Source organism: Enhydra lutris, unplaced genomic scaffold (assembly GCF_002288905.1).
Source record: "Enhydra lutris kenyoni isolate GAN:26980312 unplaced genomic scaffold, ASM228890v2 scaffoldscaffold28, whole genome shotgun sequence".
Lineage (NCBI taxonomy): Eukaryota > Metazoa > Chordata > Mammalia > Carnivora > Mustelidae > Enhydra > Enhydra lutris.
In genome coordinates, this window is record NW_019154112.1 from 10736626 (window position 1) to 10751398 (window position 14773).

Genomic DNA, 14773 nt, shown 5'->3' on the forward strand with positions numbered 1-14773 from the left:
ATCCATCTTGGGTTGGAAGCACTGGTTTAAGGAGCTACAAAGTCTTTGTGCTGCTTTTAGAAGGAGAACTCTCTAATTCCCTGTTTCATAGCAGGTCAGATGATTCCCTGAAAGGCAACCCAGAGTTTGGGCCTAGTTAGTGTGTGGTTCCTACATGCTGGCTGTGACCTGCTTCCTTTGAAGCGCTCATTGAGCAGGGGCGCAGCAAAGGGGGTAGGAGACTGAAGAGCGTCTGAATTGCCCACCTCCCCCTTGTGTGTTAGAAAACAGAAAACCACTTTGTTACTGTGGTGAGCCACCCACTACCATCTCTTCCCAGGGTGCTGGCCTGCCAGGTGCACCCTTTCCTCCAGTGAGGCCAGGAAAGGGCCAGCCATCGGCTTTGCTTGTGGAAGTTGTACACTGTGCTATGTAAGTTTGCTTGTAAGAAACAGAGGTTGTTCCTGAACCAAGGAAAGCAAGAAAATACACATTCAGTGGTCACCATGATGAATGTGTTAAAGACAAGGGAAAATGAAGAGAATCAAAGTGGGTTCATAGCATTTTCTGACAGACTTCTCTACGTTTTTGGGTTTTGTTTTTTAGTAAGAATGGGGAAAGAGTACCTTGAAGCCATGTGAAAAATATACCTGAATCTTGAGTGATTGAGAAGGGCAGTCCTCATCTATAGAAAAAGAAGGCATCATAGGACACGAAAGTCAAAGTTCACCTATTAGAAAAGTCACTTTTTATGTGTGAATTTGAACCTTTGGCTTTTTGCTGAAGAGGTCTGTGGCTGTTTAGCTGTCTGAGCTGTCAGACTTGTTAGCCCAGCGGTGCGAGATGCATGCAGGTGGCCTGATTCTGCCACCACTTTCACAGGCCCTTTTCCTGTCATCAACCATTGTCCAGCCGTAAGACACCTGCCCTTCATGATATTTATAATGGTGTTTTTATTTATATACTGTGTTGAACACTGCTTTGCGGTTAGTGGGGTCTTTCCATTCACGAATTTTACAGTGAGCTGAAAAGGTGTCACACCTCTTGCAGATGAGGAAATGGGGAAGTTTCAGGATCAAGAAAGTTTAGGTAACTTGACCAATGTCCCAAGTACAAGGATCCAGGCAAAAACAAAAGGCTTCTAATTCCAGATTTAATGTTCCTTCTGCTAGAATGTGCTGCTTCCACCCAGGACTTGTGGAGGATACTGGGGCAGCCAGTCCTCAGGTTAAGGCTTTATTATGTGTCACTCAGCATGTGATGTGTTTGTAGGTGGCTTTGCGGGAGGTGTTCCTGTAGAGGAGGCAGGGCCTAGATGTGGGACTGGCCCAGTCTGGCAGGTGGAGAGGTGATGAGAATGCTGGTTGTGGTTTTCTCACAACTCCCCAATTACTGCCTGAGATCATTTGGTACTTAGTTAACTATACTTTGGGAAAAAACAACAACAACAACAACACACAAATCAACTCAGTTAATGAAGGGGGCAAAATGTTGCTAAGAAGTGCTCCTGGGGATTGGTCCTCACAGCTAATTCTGGGAAGGTGTCTGACTTTAGAGTGTCTGCTTAGTCATCACCAGCAGAGGTCTAGGGCTTCAGACTTTCAGAACTACAAAGTTTGTAGCAGTTGCTTACTTAGATAGCTTATAGAGTGTTTAATGGCTAAGCCTTTAAAACAGGGTTTATTAAACTACAGATATAAATAGTAATAATTTTTATGACTAAACCATTGAAAGAAATTGACAGTCATTTGTTTCCTTAAAGAAACTAAGCCCCCAAACCAAATTTATCAAATGGGACTGATATCTCCTGCACTGATTTCCAAACCCCCCCACCCTTGTCAGGTTGAACCAAACTGGAAATTTAAACCAAATGACTATATACTTTTCATTTCCTACCTACCTGACTTCTATTCCCCAATCTTCTAAATTTAAAGTAAATCACAAATCACAGCAGCACTGTTCAGATAAGAGCACACATAAAAAACTTAAAGAATAGGCAGGAGGACTCGGTGGGCACACTCACACCCAGAGGACAGTTAGGGTAAGTCTGTGTGCTCTTCAACTACACGTAGTTCTTAATTCCCAGAGAGCCGAGTGTCGGGGCGTGATGACCTCTGTGAACGAGCAGCTGATTAGCAACAGCCTAGACTTCGTATTTTACGGTAGATGTTGTCCCTGCTCCCACCCCGCACATACACCTTTGTCGTGGCCCTGAAGGTACTACATTGTAATGACTGGTTTTCCTTTTGAGACTGTCACATGTGTAATGCTCCTAATTCAACTTCGTGAACCAAGACCTGGCACATACTTGGCATTTAGAAAAATTTTTGATTTGTCCGAATTTTTAAAGAAAAAAGAGAAGTACACCAGTATTTTATTTTAAAGTTTTTTTTTTTTTTTAACTTTTCACAAAGGATTTGCTGTAAGTCTTCAAGTCATCTTGTCCAATCCAAAAGCCGTATTTAAGCGTCGTGGATCCCAGCCAGGGATGCAAGAATCTGATTTTCTAAAACAGATAACAACAGTTGAAGAACTGGAACCAAAAGCAAGTAACTGCACCAAGGTATTCATTTCACTTGTGCTGCTTGACCTTGTTGAGTGTCAGCGTTAAGAAGTGTGGCTACCCAAAAGATTTCCCTCCCCTCCAGGTCCTCGTGTGGCACACTCGGACAGAGAAGGTCAACCTAGCCAACGAGCCGAAGTACCGCCTGGACACAGTGAAAATTGAGGTATAAACTGAAGCAGCAGCTGGTGCAGTTTGCCGGCTAGTGGACGTGGGAGAGGAGCCCCGAGGTCAGGCTGCAGAACATTCAGGTATTGTTCGCTTGGCTTCAGGACGACAGCCCATGTTGGCATCTGACAGACATCTGACAAGGCGTCTGTTTCAGCAGAGCTGGTCAGTTCACACAGCTGATGGGGTGGCAGCAAGTGTACGTTTTGTTTTCATTTGTTCTGCGTGTCTTCCCTACAACTGAACTGGTCTTTGTACAGTACAGCTAGTGCCACTGCAGGGTTCCGTTGTGAGTACCTTACGTACTTTTTTTTTTCCCATTTGGCCTTTTAACTGGTAGAACTTAGCAGGTTTTAGAAACAAATAACAGGCATTTTTGTCAACTAAATGTTCCCAGTTCCTCACTTTGCAATGTTAAGTAAGTTCTGTAAGGTTGGTGGCAGTATACACTGTAGGAAATAAAACCCACAAAAATAAAAAGGTCTATGGATTCATCTGTTTAATATAGGGATATAACATTTTGTCAATACTAGGCACCATAAGATGTAAACACAATTACTGTCATAAACCTGGATCTACCTTCAAGGATTGAAAGTGGCTTTGTTTAGTTACCCTGTTTGCATATAGTGCAGAGAAAGGTCTTCGTGTCATTAGCACTATGTACATAAGAAGAGCTCCAAATTACAAGAGAGGCAGATAAAATTTGAGTTCTTTAAACATTTGTTAAACTAAGTTTTGTAGTAACATCCAGGTTTATCTTCCTTTCACTAACCACGTTCCCTGTTAAGCACATCATAACAACAGCACAGTGAAGTGAATGATGAAATAAAAGAATTTTGATACACTAGAAAACAGTGCTCAGTGATACATTTACATTCTATTTATATGATTAAATGTTCGATCATACAGTACCTTCCTACAGGATTACTGGCTAATTTGGGGGTGGGGTTTATACTGTTAGAGGTATTACTAACATGATAACTACTTCCCTTATATGCAGACATTAGAGCTATAATTTTATTGAGAGTAAAACTGATTACGCAAGTTGACTGAACAGCTTCTCAAATAATGTGGTCTAAGAAATCATGGGAAAGGAGCTAAGCTGCCCTTGACATAAAATGGTTTCTCAACCTGCTTTCACATCAAATTTAATCAGTACAGACCAACACGGTCAGTCAGATAATTCTTAATATGAACAAATGGGGGAAAAGAAAAAAATATATGTACATGAATAAACAGGGGAACTAGATGCGTTTTAGCAAGGAATGTCAGGTGGTAGTTCTGGATGAAACTTGCATTGCAGTTTTCATTTCCACAGCTGTGTGCTGAGAGTCTGACCCGATGAGCTTCCAGACCATCCTGCTGTTGTGTTGGGGGGCTGGCCGAAACCCACTGTTGGGGTCGCACTACTGATACTCATGCCAGCCATTTGCTGATTCATCTGTGAAACATAAAAATCTTATTTTAAGAGGCTTACTTCACTTTTAATTCTTGTTTCTTTAGCCATAGTTAGACATTTTTAAGTTACCCTGTTGTATTAGAAGCTGCCTTTGAGATTAATTTATCAGATAATGAAGCTTAATAGCAAATGTAAGTATTTTTCATCAATGTGAAAATCAGTCAAAGCACAGGAGTAAAAGCAGACTACCAAACAATATTTCCCTAGAGAAAGCTACTTTGTTCCCTTCCTGTTCATTTCCTTCCACCTTTTTTAACACTGTCCATAAAATGATCTCAATTATATTCTATTTATTCATTTTCAAGACTTCATTTTTTTGTCTGCCAAAGATTAACCTCAAATTGGAAAAAAAAAAAAAAAGTAGCAAAGCAATCTTTGAATTTGTATCTGAGTCCACTATCCTAACTTTCAACTCTACCAGCATGTCGTGCTTTAACGGTAAGGATTGGGGAAATTTTAGAAAGTAAAATATTCCAAAATTATACGTTGTGTATGACAGTTATTATTCTGTCTTCATTAAAATGTTAAATGGTTCTGTTTTCTAAATATTAAAAAAGATCATAATGCATAACTTTAGTTCAGTTAACCACTAAACATCTAAAATTAATTTTCATTATATAAGGTGTAAGATTACCTGTATTTTTATTCCAGACTGGAATTATATATGTATAGAAGCATCCTAACCTTCTCCCTTCTAAGATTGATGATAAGTAAAGGAAAGGTAAGATTTATCACAAAGCACAGAGTGGATTCAAAATCTATGCTCAGTGTTGGAATGTATTCTTAATAAAGTTCATTTGTTATTTTGCAAAAACACTAATACCCCACATTGCTGATAAGGCGTAAGTGTCTAGTTCCTCATACCTACTAAAGGATGCTATAACAACCTTGCACTGAGAGGCTTCTGGAAAACAGCAGGACCCCTCAGCATGCCTGGAAGTAAGGACCTTAACCTTAACTTAAGGTTAAGTACCTTAACCTGAGCTGGATGTGCTTCAGCACTTTGTCTACACAAAAGCTGTTACTGCCATTTGGTACTGGAGGTTCCCAGAGGAGAGATCAAGAGTCCGATGCTCAACCAACTGAGCCATCCCCTGGTAATTCCTTTAAATAGTGACTAGAGGGGTGCCTGGCTGGCTCAGTCGGTGGAGGATAGAACTCTTGACCTCAGGGTTTTGAGTATGAACCCCACACTGGGTGTGGAGACTACTATAAATAGTGACCGTAAAAGCATTCATGTGATATACAGTGTTTTGGTAATGTTAGTTATCACTATAGACTGTTCCCAGAATGTTCTCAAGGTAAACAACTGACCAGAACCGAAACCAAGATCCCCCAAATGCTAGAGGAACATCAAATAAGAACTGTGAAGGGAAGAGTTGCTGGAGCATGAACCCAAGTCTAAGGTCAGAATAATGGAGCACTAAAACAGAAACTGATTTGAAAGAAGGTATACTAAAATGTCAGCTTTTGGCTTTAAACTTACATACAAAGCGATGTCTGAGACAAATGTGGACCTGTCCCTAAGTAAAAAGGAAACCCAACATTATAAAGGTTTTTAAACAAAAGTATTTCTTATAAAGCCAAGGGCAGTAGTCAAATGACATAGAGAACAGCCTAGATCCCTCATAAAATAGTGCTTTTGAGAAGAGGAGGCTGGTCTAAGTGGACTATTAAAATATTCCACCAGGGAGCTGGGTTAAAAGCTTGATGCTAATTTCCATGGGGGGGGTGAGGGGGCGGGCGTGGAACAGACAAGAAGTCTCTCAAGATGCCCAAGATAATTTCTAGTGATTACAAATAGGATGTTCGCCAGTGTTACAACCTGAAATGAAAAAATGCTTAACATTTCTTTACAGCATATTCTCAATCAGTCATTGACAGCTCATTTGTCTATGTGATGTAACTTCGTAATACCTATGAACAGTTCTCACCTTATACATTACCCCTACTCAAATCTTTCTGCCAGGTTGTTAGATTAAATAAAACCATTTAGAAAATAAACCAGTCTCTTTGATTTTGGAAATGACCCCTTACCTGTGAGAGGTTCCATTGGGGCTGCTGAGCTTGTGGCAGGCCAAACTTACTCTGGGGTGCACCCATCTGTCCCACCATTCCTCCTTGCGGGCCAACCACATTTGGAGGAAGTGGCATCACACTGGTTTGTGCGTTTCCCATAAACCCATTGGGCATGGGCATGCCCACCATCATGCTCGCGCTCTGTCCCATCACATTTCCAAGAAGGCCAGGAGCTGCAGGTGTAGGCACAGGCACGCCCATTGATGGAAAACCTTGAAATGCAGTCGGTGCTTGTGAGGTAAATGGTATATTTGTGGGTCCCATAAACACACCTACATTTTTAAGAACCGTGAAAAGAAAATGAGAAAACAGGACTGTTGTATACAACTGCACTTACCTCTGTAATCACAGAAAAAGGATCACCATCTTTCTGAACTACCCACGGCAAAAATTTTAATTCCAGTCTGCTCCTACTGCTCAAACTCATACCAATACTCTCATAACTGGTTACTTCCAGAAGGCAGTTATAAACCTGAGCACATTTAATTAGGACAAATAAATCTTATGCAATAGTTATAGAAAATACCCAAACTACGTAGCATAAGATTATATGCTGTTCGTGTAGATGTGTACCACTGGGCTCCCCCTATCAAACACACAAGTGAGAGTTGATGGTGTCTGCCTTTAATAGAAGCAGGTGGGATGTTCTCTAACTTCAGCTCACTATTTAGAGGAAAGGGGTCTAACAGATTATGTAAACAACAAATCTTACTGTGCAGTATTTCATTTTAATTATTAAAAACTCGAAGTTTTGGAATTCTTGTGATAACCCTGCTTGTTGTTTACTAACAGAAAAATACTGTACACAAAAGTTGTAAACTTCATGCAAATCAAGGTAATTCTTCAAAAACCATGTCCTGTAAGCTTGTGAAAGAATATTAAGTGATACATGAACAGCTTGTTAATTCTAAGTGAATAAAGTTTTGTGAATCCTGTAATATGCTTAATTCTAATGATTCATTTCAATTTTGTATTTGCACAAATTGCAACAAAAGCACTCATTACATAGAAAAATAACAACGGGTATATTTCTAGTCACTACAAGTTGTTGACAGCAGATTTTAAAATGAATTACCAGGAGTACTCTGTTGCTGAATGGTTCCTGTACCATACAAAGATAAGATGGAGTCTTTGGAGAGTTGTTTCTTTGCCACCTCTTCTGACTTTGTAGCTTGCTCAGTGAACAGATCCAGATCCCCAGATATTACTGTAGACAGAGTGGCAGCTGCAGGTATAGAGGGCGTCCCCTGAGACAAAAACCAAACAAGCTGACAAATTCTGCACGCTACAACACAGTTCATCTGTTACTTAAAATCTAAATGAAATTAGAAATTAATTGAAGAAGGTAATATGGTGACATTACAGGGGATCACTCATTCACAAGTCCACACAAAAACAACATCTAGGGGGCGCCTGGGTGGCTCAGTGGGTTAAAGCCACTGCCTTCGGCTCAGGTCATGATCCCAGGGTCCTGGAATCGAGCCCCACATCTGGCTCCCTGCTGAGCAGGGAGCCTGCTTCCTCCTCTCTCTCTGCCTGCCTCTCTGCCTACTTGTGATCTCTGCCTGTCAAATAAATAAATCTTAAAAAAAAAAAAACCATCTAGGACAAAGGTACAATGTTTCTTATTTTGAATCTGTTACTCTAAGAGAGGCAGGCTGAAGCTCTTTCACAATGAACTGCGTTTACTTGCTAAACTGACACTGAGTTTTTGCCCATCACATCCTGACCACAGTGGCTTCAACAACAGGTTGTGATGGCCTTGTGAGGACCACCACTCCTGGGAGATACTGGGGCATCCCCTTTGGCAACCACTACTCCAAGGAACTGGTATCCCTTGGAATAAAGAACAATGCTACAATGACAGCAGACTCCAAGAAGATCCTGCAAAGGCTGATCTTGTCATCTTTGAAAAAAAGAAAAGGCTTTTTCAAAAGCTGCGTCAAGATTTTTTTTTTTTAAGATTTTATTTATTTATTTGACAGAGATCACAAGTAGACAGAGAAGCAGGCAGAGAGAGAGGGAAGCAGGCTCCCCGCTGAGCAGAGAACCCGATGCGGGACTCGATCCCAGGACCCTGAGATCATGACCTGAGCTGAAGGCAGCGGCTTAACCCACTGAGCCACCCAGGCGCCCACGTCAAGATATTTTTATAAACCTAACCTAGATCAGCTTTAACCACAACATTAGGATATTTCTAGTCTATCCAGAAATGAAGCACAGCAAAACTTCAACCACCTATACTCTCAACCATATCTTCAATCCCACTTTCGGACAAGTAGCAAAGGAACACAAATAAAGATAAACATGTAGATATAAAAAATTTTTTTCACTTAATCTATATCTGCACACAGATTAAAGTGAGGTTATTATAGCTCTGACTGTATAATGATCTCTACAGACATTAAACATTCAATCACATTTGTTTACATGAAATTGTTTTAAATATGAAGAGTTTCAAAGAATTCTAAGAACAGTAAAAACTGGGTAAGAGCCTTAAATTATAGCACGAAGTGAGAGTGGTAGGTACAAGTTAAAGATCATGCATATGTTTGTCTTAATTTTTTAAAAATTCAGACATTTAATAGCTTGGCTAAAAAACCTAGCAAAAAATTGCCATCTTAGCGTATACGTAAATTCAAACAGATCAATATGTTGAATCTATTGTGACAAATTAAGCAAAAATTTTGAAACAGAAAAGCCACTTAATTTTGCAAAAGATCTAAAATGTGTAAGGCACTGGACATAATGGAATATCAAATAAAACAATATGCTTGAATAAAGTATTATCTGAACTACCAATGATGCAACAGAAGCTCACAGAGGCTATAAGCAAGAGCTCTGGAGCCAGCCTGTCAGGATTAGAATTCTGATCCCACTGCTTACTGAAGAAAACAACGTATCCTTATATTGTCACTGAATCTCCATTGTCTCACTTCTCTGAACTTGGGGATAATAAAGATTTCCTACTTTACAGAGATGCTTGATGACCACAAGAAGGACTCTGTGGCAGGGTTAAGCACACAGTGTTTATTTACTATTAATGCTGTCAGGTAATGAAGCAACCATCTCACTGATCTTTTCATCATGTTTAGTTTCTGTTCAATCTAAGAACCTGCTCAAAATTCCAAAATGGCTGGGAAACCTATTACAGTAGTCCCCCCATTTCCACCCCTTCCAACATACATTCCAAGTAACCCGTGGATGCCTGAGACCACAGAAAGTACCAAAACCTATATATGCTGTTTTTTTTCCCCTATACATCCCTACCTCTGATAGTTTAATTTAGAAATAAGGCACAGTAAGGGATTAATAATAAACATAAAATAGAACAATTATAACAATATACTGTAATAAAAGTTATGTGAATGTGGTCTCTCTCAAAACACACCATACTTGGGCGCCTGGGTGGCTCAGTGGCTTAAGCCTCTGCCTTGGGCTCAGGTCATGATCTCAGGGTCCTGGGATCAAGCCCCGCATCAGGCTCTCTGCTCAGCGGGGAGCCTGCTTCTCCCTTTCCCTGCCTGCCTGTCTACTTGTGATCTCTCTGTCAAATATAAACAAATGAAATCTTAAAAAACAAACAAACAAACAAACACACACACTGTACTCACCCTTCCTGTGATGATGTGAGATGATTAAAATGCCTATGTGGTGAGATGAAGTGAGGTGAATGACAAGTGAGGCATTGTGAAGACTGTTAAGCTACTAGTCATCACCTGGCGATACATCAGAAGGAAGATCATCTACTTCTGAACTGTGGGCAAATGAAAACTGTGGAAAATGAAACCACAGTCTCCTCCTAGAGCAGCCTAATATTCACATGCTCTAAACATGTATATTTTTTCTGATGAGGGTAGATAAAATAGAATATCTACCTCAACACGGTCACAGTCTAAAAAGAGCCAAACCAAACAGCATGATGAGCAAGCACTTGTACGTCTATTATTATTTTTTGGTGCTCCATTTGAGAGCAGTACAACTCAACAATAAAATAATAACCTTTGCCTATCAATTTACACTTCGGGATGCTGCAGAATCCCTAACCAGAGGTTCTCGGGCTGTCGGGATCCTAGGGCTGATACAAGGAGAGGGCACAGCACTTGTGCAGGTCTAGATACTGTTGGTATATGTATATTATAGATAGAAGGAAAGGGATGGCTTCTACAAGTCCCCTTTGGGGACTCTGAACTTCTAATACGCATGTACATTCTGGTCAGCTGAGTATATCTAACCCTCTTCAGAAGACTACATAGCCAAACTGGTAAATCTCATTTTCATATGAGTGGGGAATCTCTCTCTCTCTTTTTAACATTTTATTTATTCAATTGAGAAAAGAGCACAAGCAGGGGGAAGGGGCAGAAGGAGAGGGACAAGCAGTCGTGGGGCTGATCCTAGGACCCTGAGATCATGACATAAGCCCAAGTCAGATGCTCAACCTTGACTGAGCCACCCAGGCGCCCCTGAGTGGGAAATCTTTAAAAAATAATAATAATAATTAATTATGAATAAAATCAGCACTGAAAGAATTATAGGAGTTCAGAGTAATTCCTATTTCTGTCCAATCAATTTTACATAACAGAAACCCACCAAAATTAGTAAGTGACATAAAAGGAGTATATGTATAAAATGTGTACTTTAACCTGCCTTTCCCCTTTCCCCATTTTGAAAGACATTATTTGGAAAACATATCTGGGTTTTAACCATTACATGTAGTTCAGATGAAAGATAATTCTGTTCCCCAAATATTTTATAGGGCTCCATACAACGGGCACAGTTTTGGTCCAAAAACAATACTCTAAAAAAAGAATTAGGTGTGATTTTAAAAAATCAGTCCTGTTACTCTTAGTTATTGATGCAGAATGCACAAAGCATGAAGGTCAGACCAACCCCTCATAAAGGCAGGAGCTACTCTCCATATTGCTTGTCACGGTCATACTTAAGAGTTAAATGAAGTCTGCATTGTTCTACTTGCTTTGATACTGAAAAGAATACATGAAGTAGTACACTGAAGCCTCAGATGTGGGGTCTAATTCTCCAAGCTGTTGCAAAGCAACTCTCGTAGTCCAGCGGAATCGAAAGAAGTCTAGCAGATAAAACAGCCTCACTAGAATGCCAGACCACAGAAATTGCTTTTCATGCTCAAATTGTCAAATATTCTAAATGCTTCTTTTTGAAGCCACAACTGTCTAATTAGCATTAGACAACCTTTATCACCACATGAATACCCCTACCTGCACAAATTCACAAGATGCTTAATGTTAACTGAAGCAACAGTGGTAACAAACAGTTCCTCTTACGTGCTGGGGGAGGGGAGAAGGAGCAAAGTCATAAAATAACGCTATCTTTTCTGAAAATAAACATTAACGCTGCAGACAATTTTGATAAATCTTTATCAAATAAAAAGTTATTTGATAAAGATAATTTAAACTAATTCCTCACATTTATTTGCTTAATTCTATTGGTAATTATACAATGACTATCATAATAACAAAACTATGTGTAATAAAAGTATAAGTAGTAAGACACAGATTCTTATTAAAACTCTCCACCCAAACAATATACATTTGCCTCCGGTTTTCCAGAGAAAAGGGAAATATTTTACCTCAAAAATTATGCTGTACTGAAACAAACTGTTGTTCATTTATAAAGTATAAACTTAAAATAGAATCTTAAAGCTGTATCCTTAAGAGTAACCTATATACCTAAAAAGTTCATATATTCACCTTAAAGAAAGCGAAATATTTCATGGGATCACTTGCATGTGGAATCAAATAAATAAATAAATAAATAAATAAATAATTAATTAATTAATTGAATTCGCAGAAAGCAAAATGGTAATTTACCAGAGCTCAGGAGTAGAGGAAATACAGGGAGGTTGGTACAAATTCAGTTATACAATGAATAAGCTGTAAGGGCCTATAATGTGACGACAGTTGATTATACTATACTGCATAACTGAAATTTGTGAAGAGGGTGCTAAAGTGAAGAGAAAAAAGAAGTAAATACATAAGGCAACAGATGTGTTAATTAAATAAACACCTTAAGTATTTACCATTTTATTTGTCAGTTATACCTCAATAAAGCTGAAAAAATATTTAAAGTATTGTTTAAACAATTTACAATTTTAAAATAGGAATGAAGGCAAAAAAAATTCCATGTAAAGAACACAATTCAAAATTTTTCCCATCAACATGTAAAAAAATATTCTGATCATTAATAATATCCTAAATAATTTTTTAAAAATCATTTTAAAAAGTAAAAATATTGTGTGTCCATTATACTTCAATTTTTTAAAAAGATGGGTTGTTTTTTTTTTATTAAAAGATTTTAAGACTAACTTAAAACAACTAATCTTCTTAAAAAAGAATATGAGTACTGAATTTGCTTGAATTTCTTATTCTTGGTTTTCCTGTAGCCGGAATTAAACACTACCTTGGGAATGGCTCAACAGAGCATAGAGAAAGTACTGGCTTGTAATCAATACTTAAACTCCATGGTTTAAAACCTCTGAAGTGACCTTGTTAATCTCAGGTAAGGTTGAAATAGTCTGAGTTTTCCCACTGGTTCACTCTAAACATCACTGTTTGCCTAAAGCAAGAGTCAGCAAACTTTAAACAGTGACCAAGTAGGGCTTGTGGGTCAAGTGTCTGTTGCAACTACTCAACTCGCTTTTGTAGTGTGAAAGCAGCCACAGACAATATAGAAACAAATGGAATGGCTGTTTCAATAAAACTTCATTTGCAAAAATGAGCTGCAGCCTTAATTTGCCAACCCCTGGCCTAAAGAACAACGCTTTCAAATCAGAAACTGCTCAGAGACAATTCTTTCAAAATTGAAATTTTGAGACTTTTCTTTTTTTTAATTAATTTTTAAATTTTTTATAAACATATAATGCATTATTAGCCTTGAGACTTTTCAAATAGGGAATAAGCAGTAATCATGTAAAACCATATTCTTACTACATACCTGAGCTGGGGGTACGACAGTTGCAGGTAAGGGATTAGAAATCATTGGTCCAAAGATGTCTAGATCATCATTCAGGGATGGCACTGTGGTTGCATTCCCATTGGTCACTGGTGCCTCAGCAGGGCCATCTGAAAAGAATACAGATTCTCATCCTAAAGTAGATTCTCTTAAATTACTAGAAACATGGCATTATTTTAAAAATATATGGTTTTAAAAAAAAAGTTCAAAAGTCGGCAACAAAATATATGTCCCCCTTCTACCCCATACTCTCTCCTCTTTCCCAAAGAAACTATTTCCAGTTTTATTATCCCCAAAATATTCTTTACTCACTGGTTTCTAGGTATAATATACCCAAGTTTAATATATACCGTTTTAACAACTGGTATTACACTTCATGTTATTCTATATCCTGGTGCTTCCTTATGTGCTAGGCACTGTTCTGAGTACATACATTAACTCATTTAATCCCCATTACATTATGAGACAGACACTACTTTTGAGATAACTGGCTAAACTGGCATCTGACACCATGTTCTTACAAATAATGTCTCTCCATAAATGTGCACATGCTACATGTGTGTATTATGGACATCACGTCACATTGTTTACCTACACTGGAATTAATTTTGAGTATTTAAAATGTCTTAAATGTTTAATTTTCAAGTTACAAAAAAGGGAAAAAACTGCATAGAAAGAAAGAAAACAAACATACACTATGTAAACTGATTCTATAGGAAATATCCATAAAACTTTGAAATAAACCCTTTTTTACTGGAGAATGGCCCCCTTCAGCAACAGCAGTACCACGCCACTCAACTGTACTAGGGAAGGAAGTCTGACAATGACAACATCCTGTATCAGCTTCCTACTTATTCTCCATTCAAAAAATTTTCTGTCTCCTTTTTACATTAGTGCAGATTATAAAATGTAAGCGGTGAGACTTGGGAGTGGGCTGCAGTAGAGAGAGTTTGAGAGCACAGTCCAAGGAATGGGACACCTCACATAGTTTACTGTGGCCACAACCAAATAATAGTTCAGAGTACCCCAATTCTAACCTCTTGGGACTTACATCCTAATTGAGCTTCTAATTTAACAATTTACAATCTCATTTGATCTCTCTTTGATATACTACACACTCCCTAAAGATTAATCAGTCATCATTCAAAATTTCTTCAACATTGAACGGGATGTCTTATACACGGCAGGCTTCAAATATTTGGCAAATTTAATGGAAGGTCTACCATATACTGGGTCTTTCTGCCACAACCCATGGAAACTCACAGGTTTCTTCTCTTTTGTGAAATATAACTACAGAAACTGGTATATTTTATGTCCCCGTTTAAGCTTCAGTGAATCACAGGTTATCATTAATTTCAATGAATAAATGGTCGTAATTATGTATTTTTTACTCCTTAACTTAGAAAAGACAGTGTAAAATTCATAAAAGATTAATTTTTCAGTGATGTCACATTATCATAACCACAAAAAAATGTCTGTTTCCTATATATGTATTTTCTATCTGTATTAAGCACTACGGACACTTTTTAAAGGTGAAG

The 14773-nt window shown here is 38.4% G+C and overlaps 2 protein-coding genes across 3 annotated transcripts in view; one reads left to right on the plus strand and one right to left on the minus strand.

The window, feature by feature from the left end:
• LOC111152138 (beta-1,3-glucuronyltransferase 2) overlaps positions 1 to 3040 on the plus strand; it is a 78985-nt gene extending 75945 nt beyond the window's left edge. The window contains exons 3-4 of the mRNA XM_022510442.1: positions 2394 to 2542; positions 2628 to 3040. Coding sequence (XP_022366150.1) covers positions 2394 to 2542; positions 2628 to 2714 — 236 coding nt within the window. The 3' untranslated portion in view covers positions 2715 to 3040. The remainder of the gene's footprint in view (positions 1 to 2393; positions 2543 to 2627) is intronic.
• A 154-nt stretch (positions 3041 to 3194) lies between these two features.
• LOC111152136 (small ArfGAP 1) overlaps positions 3195 to 14773 on the minus strand; it is a 174560-nt gene continuing 162981 nt past the window's right edge. For both annotated transcript variants that reach the window (XM_022510440.1, XM_022510441.1), the window contains 4 exons: positions 13218 to 13345; positions 7324 to 7495; positions 6207 to 6520; positions 3195 to 4151 (listed from right to left, as the gene is read on the minus strand). In XM_022510440.1, coding sequence (XP_022366148.1) covers positions 4017 to 4151; positions 6207 to 6520; positions 7324 to 7495; positions 13218 to 13345 — 749 coding nt within the window. In that variant the 3' untranslated portion in view covers positions 3195 to 4016. The remainder of the gene's footprint in view (positions 4152 to 6206; positions 6521 to 7323; positions 7496 to 13217; positions 13346 to 14773) is intronic.